The sequence below is a fragment of the Phytophthora sojae genome (assembly GCF_000149755.1).
Source record: "Phytophthora sojae unplaced genomic scaffold PHYSOscaffold_6, whole genome shotgun sequence".
Lineage (NCBI taxonomy): Eukaryota > Oomycota > Peronosporomycetes > Peronosporales > Peronosporaceae > Phytophthora > Phytophthora sojae.
The window spans coordinates 1,398,499-1,408,012 of record NW_009258120.1 but is presented as its reverse complement, the minus strand read 5'-3'; the positions used below and the strand labels follow the sequence as shown (position 1 = coordinate 1,408,012).

The 9,514-nt window shown below is 51.2% G+C and overlaps 6 protein-coding genes across 6 annotated transcripts; 5 read left to right on the top strand and 1 right to left on the bottom strand.

Moving 5' to 3' along the window:
- Nucleotides 1-1,621: 1,621 nt before the first annotated feature.
- PHYSODRAFT_259329 (hypothetical protein) lies at nucleotides 1,622-2,256 on the top strand (the record flags this gene model as incomplete). The annotated part of the gene is made up of 2 exons (XM_009532398.1): nucleotides 1,622-1,789; nucleotides 1,828-2,256. The coding sequence occupies 2 exons, from the start codon at nucleotides 1,622-1,624 to the stop codon at nucleotides 2,254-2,256; spliced, it is 597 nt and encodes a 198-aa protein (XP_009530693.1).
- A 195-nt stretch (nucleotides 2,257-2,451) lies between these two features.
- On the bottom strand, nucleotides 2,452-4,035 carry PHYSODRAFT_514445 (hypothetical protein; the record flags this gene model as incomplete). The annotated part of the gene is made up of 2 exons (XM_009532397.1): nucleotides 2,452-3,065; nucleotides 3,192-4,035. 2 exons carry the CDS (start codon nucleotides 4,033-4,035, stop codon nucleotides 2,452-2,454), a joined length of 1,458 nt encoding a protein of 485 aa, XP_009530692.1.
- A 2,532-nt stretch (nucleotides 4,036-6,567) lies between these two features.
- Nucleotides 6,568-6,789, top strand: PHYSODRAFT_513701 (hypothetical protein; the record flags this gene model as incomplete). The annotated part of the gene is made up of 1 exon (XM_009532396.1): nucleotides 6,568-6,789. A coding segment is annotated over one exon (222 nt), but the record flags the coding sequence as incomplete, so codon positions are not given.
- Nucleotides 6,790-7,100: 311 nt separating this feature from the next.
- PHYSODRAFT_512719 (hypothetical protein) lies at nucleotides 7,101-7,271 on the top strand (the record flags this gene model as incomplete). The annotated part of the gene is made up of 1 exon (XM_009532395.1): nucleotides 7,101-7,271. A coding segment is annotated over one exon (171 nt), but the record flags the coding sequence as incomplete, so codon positions are not given.
- A 525-nt stretch (nucleotides 7,272-7,796) lies between these two features.
- PHYSODRAFT_510456 (hypothetical protein) lies at nucleotides 7,797-7,970 on the top strand (the record flags this gene model as incomplete). The annotated part of the gene is made up of 1 exon (XM_009532394.1): nucleotides 7,797-7,970. A coding segment is annotated over one exon (174 nt), but the record flags the coding sequence as incomplete, so codon positions are not given.
- A 372-nt stretch (nucleotides 7,971-8,342) lies between these two features.
- Nucleotides 8,343-8,815, top strand: PHYSODRAFT_408476 (hypothetical protein; the record flags this gene model as incomplete). The annotated part of the gene is made up of 3 exons (XM_009532393.1): nucleotides 8,343-8,426; nucleotides 8,493-8,620; nucleotides 8,686-8,815. Coding segments are annotated over 3 exons (342 nt in total), but the record flags the coding sequence as incomplete, so codon positions are not given.
- Between the last annotated feature and the right edge of the window lie 699 nt (nucleotides 8,816-9,514).

Here is a 9,514-nt window from a genome sequence, read left to right as displayed (position 1 = left end):
CCGTATCTGGCGCCGGGCCCTGGGCAACTTTCAACGCACTGGGGTGTACGCATCGCCCACAAGAATGCGCAGCACTGGGCGCAGACGTGTCGACCGTTCCCGCGAGCTGGAGCGCCTCCGCGCGGTCGATCCGCAGCGCCGGAGCACCATCCGTGCAGCCGCCCAAGCCTGTTTCCTCCCACCAACCACGCTGTTCCGACAGGTGAGCATCGGGAAGCTCCGTGTGGAGACGTCCGTTGCCAAGCCCATGCTGTCGGACGACAACAAGAAGTCGAGGATTGCATTTAGTGTGGGGCACGTAAGTGCAGCAACGCATCATTTCAGTGACATGGAAGATGTAGTCCACGTGGATGAAAAACTCTTCTATCTCTGCAAGGTGAAGCGTCGATTCGTGCTTCGACCGGACGAGCCCAAGCCTGTGCATCGACTCAAGAGCAAGCGTCATATTCCCAATGTGATGATGCTAGCAGCAGTAGCCCGCCCGCGCCATGACCCCATCACGGGCAAGTTATTTGATGGAAAGCTGGGGGTCTGGGCGTTTTTGACACACGAGCCAGCGAAACGAAGCAGCCGCAATCGCCCCGCTGGAACGCTGGTGCCATATCCGGTGGCCGTCAACAAGGAGACCTACCGCAAGATGCTGGTGGAGCACGTGCTCCCATCGATCCAAGCAAAGTTTCCGGGTGCGGCGGACGGGAGGCGTGTCACCGTGCAGCAAGACAACGCCTCCCCGCATATCCAGCCAGACGACATGGCGTGGAGGCAGGCAGTAAACGCCTCCGGGTGCGATGTACACTTGCGGTTCCAACCGCCTAACAGCCCTGATATGAACGTATTGGATCTTGCTGTCTTCAACGCCCTACAGTCGCGACAAGAGCGAATGGCCGCCCACACCCTCGACGACCTGGTGGCCAACGTGAAGGTGGCGCTGGACGAGCTGCCGCCGGCAACACTGGACGCGGGCTTCTTGACGCTCCAATGCGTGATGAACGATTGTGTGGTGACAACACATTCAAGATTCGACACATGTCGAAGTCGAAGCTTGCGCGGAAGGGACGACTTCCACGGTGCATCACGTGCTCTGTTACTACTGCCTCATTTCTGCCTCCTCTCGATCGATCTGCAGATTCTGGCCATAGTGAAACTAGTACTAGTATTTTCCTATAGTTTAGGAACAAGCTAAATAGTGGTACATATCAATAGATTTGGAACGGACTGGTACTAGTAAAATCTGCTGGCGTAATGTTCTATTGGTTTTATCAAAAGAGTTTGAAAGAGCGGTCCCGAAACGCCCTAAGATCCAAAAGACGTGGCTCTCGCTATAAAGTGGGCGTCGTCAAATCAACGTCTATTAGATCTGACCGGTTCAGAGGTTCTAAAACTACCCTCATATCGAAAAGACGTGGCTCTCGCTCTCAAGTGGTCGAGAGGGGTCGTCGTTGAAATCGCTGCTGTCCCGAAAGAAGGTTTCAGGAATGTTCTCGGTGGTAAATTACGGTAAGGAAAAAAACTGCCGGCGTAATGTTCCATGACCCACTACTCGCATGCTTGTCAAGCTGATGACGACCATTTCGAGCTTTGCGCGCGTCGAGCAGCTCTCGTCTCACTTCGCGATTTCTCCATGCGCAACCTCGTTGGGGTCACACTGTTGGACGAGCTCCCCGATCTGCGCTTCGACGCCAGCGACGATAGCTCCAGCTCGCTGCACGCGTACTTCAAGGGCTCGTGGGGGCTGCTCTTCTCGCATCCGGACGACTTCACGCCCATCTGCACCACGGAACTGGGCGAGGTGGGCCGGCTGGCGAGTTCCACCGACGCGGAGTGAAGCTGCTCGCCCTGTCATGCAACGACGTGGCCAGCCACAAGCGCTGGATCGTCGACATCGAGAAGTACGCGGGGGCTAAAGTGAACTTCCCCATCGTGGCGGACCCCAGCCGCCCCATCGCAGCGCAGCTCGGCATGCTGTCCCAAGACGATCTGGACAAACAGGGGATGCCTCTCACTGTTCGGACTCTGTTTGTGCTGGACCCGCGGGTGCGAGTGCGGCTGATGTTGACGTATCCGGCCAGTACAAGGCGCAACTTCATGGAGGTGCTGAGGGTGCTGGACTCGCTGCAGCTCACGGATGAGAAGAGCCTGGCGACGCCGGTGAATTGGAAGCAAGGCGAACGGGTCTGTATTAACCCACAGGTTTCTACAGAGGAGGCGGCTGAGAAGTTTGCGGACATGCAAGTGGAGGAGCTGCCTTCGAACTAAAGCTATCTGCGCTTCACGAATGAATACAAGGACACCAAAAAGCACGAAGTGGAATCCATAACAAGAAATGAAGCAGCCCGACAGAAATTGTGTGCACAAACTATGTAGCATACCGAAGTCTGAGTTGATTCAGGACTAACAGAAGACTGTTGTAAGGCGAGAAATAGAGCACCACGAGTACGACAACGCCTACCATCAGTTGTGGAGAAGCTGGTCGAAGCCTCGCTGCAAAAAGTCTGCGAGCTGGGCGTTCGGCAACTCCAAGTCCAGCGTGCGCGTCGGCGTGACGAGGGAGACGTAGCATTCATAACGCGCCACATTACCCGACCGCTTGAGCACAGCAGTCTTCATGCCTCTGGCTACCTGAATGACGTCCCCGAGTACGACGCTCTGCTCGAGTCGCGCGTGTTTGCCTTTGCCCACTCGATCTGCAGCGCCCATGGCCTTCTGCCAGAATACTCGCTTGAAGTCCAAGTCTGTGAAGATGAGTCGGGGGTGCGGTCGACCACGACGCCCGTGCTTGACGGCCTCGAACCCATCCAGTAGCAGCTCCTTGAACGTCTCCATATCCACGGAGGCTGCCGCCGTCTCCAAGCTTGTCGTGCTGCTGTTGCTGCAAATGCTACTGCTTCGGACGCTGATAGAATCACGCACCACTACCGACTGGACTGAGGACTTGATAATCTCCGTTGGTCCGCTTAGTCCTCTGAATTTGCCCGTCGGTGCTGGCAGGGGGCGTAACATTGGCGCGGGGGGAGGAGGAACTGTGTCGTTATTGTTGTTGGAGTTTTCTGCCTTTGGAAGGAGGACTGGAAGGGGTAGAGCAGCCATAAGGGATGACGAGAGCTGGTTGTTCTGTGCCTCCTTCTTAGGAGCTGGAGTCATTTTCTCTTTGGGCTGTTTTTGCTGCTGCTGTTGTTTCTGCGGGCTTTCACGCCGACTGCGGCTGATAGACGCCTCGTCGTCTTCCCAGTCGTACTGGTACTGCTGCATGTCGTCGTCTTCGTTCTCCTCTGATGTTTCCAGAATGGTCTCCGGTCGCTGCCGGAAATTCGCTTTGGCAACGATATTGTCGACCTGCTGGGTCTGGTTGTTGTTGATAATGCTGTTGTTGCCGTGAATCTGCCGAGGTTTCGCTACGAGTGAGTGAAGCAAAGCTGACACGTCTTCCAGAATCACACTTGAAGACTTGGAGGCGTCAACTCGGTGCACAACGCTTTGAGATCTAGCATATAGCTCGTTCGTGGCCTCACCGAAGGTCCGGTAGGCCTCGAATCGCGGTGAAAGTCGGTCGCTTGAGTCATCGCGGCGTCGTGTGAGTCTTGCACGAACTACCGCGTCACGAGGAAGGTTAGTTGGCGAGTGGAAAATGGATCCTGTCACCGGGTCGAAGCGACGTCCACAAATGCGAGTGATGCAGTCTGTCTCGGGGAGATCGAGCAAGATCACGACGGCAGGACAAAGGTCTGGCTTGGTCATCAACGCTTCCGCTTGATCCGTAGTTCGCGGGAAACTGTCGAGCACCCAGCCAGCCCGACCACGCGCCAGGGAGGTCGCCACTTTGGTCTCCACCATATCGAGCACAACGCGATCGGGGACCAGCTTCTTTGCCGCAATGCAGCGCTGCGCTCTACGACCAGCGGTGGTCTGCGCCTTGATATTCTCACGCAACAAGTCGCCGGTGGCGACGAGCTCCAAGTTGAACTCCTCGCTTAGGAGTTTGGCGAGCGTCGACTTGCCCGATCCCGGCGGGCCATTCACGAACAGCTGAAGCACCATGATCTCGACCGTGCGGCGTCGTGTCTGCAAATGCCACGGAGAAGGTGGTGGCGAGGCATTTGAGATGATGCGTCATGCGATGGTGCGGCAAACCAAAGATGGAAAATAGCTGGGCAAAGATATCTTCGTCTTGCGAGCGACAGCAAGTCCAGTCAGCTCTTTTAGTTCCGTTTGTGGTGTCAATTATGAACCAAAGCGGGCGCTCAGGACTGCCGGTTGAAGCCATGAACACCTACAAGTTCATGTTCACTGGTTTATAATTTGCTTCACTGTAAGAAACCCGCTTCGTTCTGCATCGCGGGGTGAAGGGAAGGAAGGCCTAGGATATGGCTTCGTTGCTTCGGGTGCATTCGCACGGTATCAGCTAGTACTCGCACAAACTCTACAGCTATTAACACTACACAAACATGTTTGCGGAATTAGACGATTTTTAACCCTTCATTTTGATAATTTTTTGCCGAAAGCTGACTGGAACAAAAGTTCTTCTCTACACCAACAATGACCTGGTTACTTTGGTGTGTAAGTATGTTATGGATTCGACAATCGGTCACAGTTTGCTTGAGTACTGTAGTCATTATTTCGAATACTAGTGATAGAGCAGCAAACATGCAAACGTGTTTGCAATCAGCACTTACAATGAGTTAGTGCATTGTAAAATCACTAACATGTTTGCGGAGTACACTACTTAGTGCCAGCCTACTATGGAGTGGCCGTGCGAAAATCGCGGCATAAATTGTATTGGAGAGATCGGTCCCGCTGATCCTGCCAATTCCCGGATCTCCAAGGTGGTGTGCGAACCTCACAGGCTAACGTAGCCTTCGAAAAAGTTGCAAGAAAAAGTTGCTAGAAGTAGGGGCGTAACCAGACCATTTTTCGGCAGGGGGGGGGGGGGGCACGGGGGCTAGGGCACAAAATAGTGCTCGGTAAATTACAACATCCGTTAGAATAATTTGCAGTAACTTACAGGAACTAGGGCTTCGCGAAGGCTAGGATAGGATTGGTTAACTCACCTTTGACCGCCATTGATAAACTCAATCTGCCCGACAATGTATCGCCACTATGGTCACACGAATTTGCAAATGAACTGGACCAGCCTCCATCATTCTTGTGAAGTCTAAAACACGCGGTCAATCGACTGTAAATTGACCTAAAGACATGTTACCGGTTCATCACCGGTGTCGAGGACAGCGCCCGACTATCAGCACTTCGTCGCTTCCTATCCCAGTATAAATTACTGATATCCGTCACCAATTTCGTGCATTTCCCTTCAGAAATAGGAAGCCACTGGCGCAGAAATCTATACAACTTCAGGGTGTAACCAGACTTCTTTTCTAGGGGGCACGGGGCTTGGGCGAAAAATATGCCAGTGTGTAAGGTTTGAGTTGCATGGATGCAAAGCTACTGAACGTCCTTACCCCAGCCAAGGTACGTGTAGCGCTGTGCTGGCTGAGAATACATGTACATGCAACGACGACCCGAGCGGGAGTGGCTAGAGCAACCATAAGTATGGTTGCTTTTAGCCATTCTGAGACATGTATGGTTGCTTTTAGGGATTTCAAAAATTACGAGCGTAATTTAAATGTCTAAATTACCATTAAGCCCTTAGGTACGCAAATCACGCTAAAGTGCGCTTCTGATTAGGTACGATGCCATTAAGTGCGCCACCTCACAGCCGCTCATTTTAAGAATCGCGCTGCTGAACGGAGGCCACGTGGGGCACGCACCTCTCGCGAATGAGTCAAGCACCAAACGGCGAGGGGGGACCGATGGCTCCTGCGGGGGGAGCCATTATAAACGGTAATCAGTATGCTCCATGTTGGTGGCAACGAGAGTATCTACGTGCCTCACATTTTGTTTGAATTCTGTCGGTATGTATTGTTTAGGCCGAAAGCTGCGGAACGTAAACGAGGAGCTAAACTACATGTACGCCGCTCTCGGGATTGAAAAAGACGACGACGAAGACGAAGACTTTGTTCTGGATGAGGAGGATGAGGAAGACAACGGCGACGAAGAGGCGGAGGATTGCTACCAAGAGGAGGAAGACGAAGAAGAGGTCGATGATGACGAGGAGAGCGATAGCGATGAAGAGGATGGTGACGACGATGAAGAGGAGGCGAGTGACGATGAACAGGAGGCAGACGACGACGGAGAATCCAGCACAGAAGACGAAGCAGAAGCGGGTAAGACTCGTTTGGATTATTGTTGATACTTATTGAGTTGAACTGATAATGTATTGTGTATTGTTTTAGTTTGTTTAGAACGCAGGACACGCAAACAGAGCCCCGAGCCGAGAAAGAAAGCCACAGCACGCAAGAAAACACCAGGTATTCTCGTTAAAGTTGTTTTAAGCAAAAAGGTTGCGCTATCATTAATATTGACATTCACTTTGGAATCGATAGATACCGCCTGGCCAAATGCAAGCTTTCTGCTGGGGATGAAGACCAATCTTTCGCGGAAAAGCGTAAGGCGGAGCTGCAGCTTCACGAGTCTGTCGACGCTGATTCGGCCCCACGTTTATCCAAGCGGAACAAGCAGTACATACCGCGGAAGCGATCAAGCAAGCACCTTGACGAGTTGCGGGAGATCAACGAGGAGCGCGAAGAAATTATCAACCCCGTTCCGCCCTTTACCCCAGCGAATATCAAGAGTTGGAGCAAGTTCAACGCACACTTGAAAATATACAAGCAGAAGCACCACCTCAAGTTTCGAGTACGAAGCTCGGAGACACGAAATCAGTACAACAGGTATGTGTGACCTCTGTTTGATGAGAAATTTAAGTTATTAACGAAACCCCCTTTCATATGCAGCAATCATCGGGACCAAATCCCTTCACGTTTTAATTGGAGTCACAAGGTCCTCCGCTGTACACACGGTGTTTCGCAAGCGTCGCGCTCCAAGGGACATCGCAATAGAAAAGCAACTATTGCGGGTGTCCTGCACGCATGACACCAACTGTTCAGCGGATGGAAAATGGCAAATTTCGAATTGTCATAAGAAACGAGGTATCTGCCTTTTCGTGTATTTGTTTGCTTTGTTAGTATTTCTCACATGTCGCTGTTGATAATCAGAACTTTACCCACACGCACCCGACCACCCGAACGCAAGCATCGTTGTACCTGACAACAAAGACACTTCCGTTGGACGAGCAAGATCTCGAAGATGTTAAGACTTTAACGGATGCTAGTGTTTCTTCCAAGCACATCACGAACTTCCTGAATGAGAGAATCGGTGCGTAGTTTTATATATGATATGCTGAAGTGATACTTACGTTACTGTTCGCGCTTTGTGTGTTTGCTAGGCTGCAAAATAACACCTCAACAGACCCGTAATCTGATCCGCAGTATTATGGGGCACGACGCAGCGGAGGCCCGTTTGAAAGACATGCTGCAAGCTATCCGCCAGTTAGACGGTAGTGACGTCCTTGTTATTCAAGACCAAATGGACGTGACATGCGGTATCGTGATGCAAACAAAGGTGCAGAAGTTGATGTTCGAGCGCTGGGGCGACACTCTTACGATGGATTTCACTCACGGCACGAACAATTTGGGCTATCACTTGGGTGCGTATGAGTTGTTCGGTATAGCAACTTTATCTTTGTTACGGCAACCTTGCGTAGTTATAGCAACCATATCGATGATATAGCAACCTTATTAACAAAGTGATTTTCTACTGTTGTGTGTTGGAGTCTGGTCGTCACAACCGCTACTGGTAGAGGGTTCCCAGTTGTAGACTTCATATGCCTCAACCAACGAGCTCCGATGATGACAACAATCCTGGAGTATTTCCAAGAGAAGAACCCAAGTTGGCGGATGATATCCTACATCGTGATCGACAAAGATTTCGTTGAGTGGAGGGTGCTGAAAACACTATTTCCTGCTGCGAAAGTTTTACTTTGTCAATTCCATGCAATTTCGTACTGGAAGAAGGTGATGCAGCGGGCCCCATACAAGCTGAAGGTGTCTGAACGCGACGAGTTACTCAACCTGATGATAAAATCGCTGTACAGGTACGCAACAGATTCTATTTATGATTCTTGTGGTAACGCTAACATTGGAAAACAAACCATATGCAGCTCCACAGAGACAGGTTACGATTCTAGTTACGGTGCATTGAAGCAATACTGCGAAGACAACAAGAAACAAGCTTTATTCTCGTACTTTGAAAAGAACTGGGATTCGTGTCGAGAGATGTGGGCGAACTTTGCTCACAGCAAATTTTTCACGGCTGGGAATACTACAACGAACAGGATCGAGTCAAACTGGAATCAAGTGAACATACTGTTGGGGCACAAGACACGAATTGACAAGACTATTGCGGGCTTGGTGCAGCATCAAATCATGATAACTCAGCAGATCGGGTTCGTCATCGCGCAGCACCATTCGACTTCGCCCGTTCCTAAAACCATACCGATGTTTCTCCGGACGGTAGCAACTCGACTGTACCCTGACATCTTCGAGAAAGTGAGAAAAGAGTGGGAACGATTTGTGAACTTCATGGCAGATGCGACTTGTGAGCGTACAGCGTCGAGTCCTTCACAATGGAAAATTTATTGCGGGAATCAAACCTTTCGCTGTCACGATGTGGAGTGGACGTGTACTTGTCTATTTTATAGCAGTCACCATTTACCATGTCGTCATCTTATGCACTTAGCGAGGGGCATGGCTTCAAACTGCTTCCAGCTATGGCAATTCATGATCGGTGGAGTACGTACCAGACCTTGGAAGTGAAAAACGAATTGACGGCTGCAGCGAAAATGTTACAGCCAATTGTGCAGATGTCCAAGTTAAGGTTGCCGAAAGTAAAGTTGCCGAACGACACTGGGGCTGAACCAGAACAACCACTTTATGCTGCGGGGGGTAACGCTTCGCCAACCAAAGCTAGGAAGCAAGTTGCGTACGTACGGCTACGGCGAGGTGAACGGGCAAACCAGGTTGTATTGTCTTCAGCTGAAAAATACGCATACGCAAAAGCGATGCTGGAACCGCTATTGGAACACCTGTCAGATTTGTCTAGTGCAGACTTCTACCAAGAGCTAAGTGCCTGGAAGGAAACGATCGACATAGGGCTCAACCGTGTCAATCCTGCCCCCAACCGAGTTCTACAGAATCTGCTGAAGATAGCAAGCAAGAAGAAGATGTATCTGAACCTGTCTCAGACTCCATTCTGGACCCCGTGGAGGCAATGGGGACTATGACGCTCATGGACGCATTGGAAAGCAGCCCCATGACCATGAATTATGGCGATTACGAGTCCGACGAAAGTATGTTACCGACACAACGCACTCACCTTTCGCAGTCATCTCCAATTCGACCCCCCATCGACGAGAAATCTCATGACAGCTGCGGAATGAGTAGCTGTGACAAGGTTTCAAGCTCTACGAAGCCTGACACAGAGTCACGCGTGCGCCAGGTCGATGTCGTTAGAGTTCCTAAGCCACCAAGCCAAGGAAAGTCAAGGTCGACTCCGAAACAGCTGATGC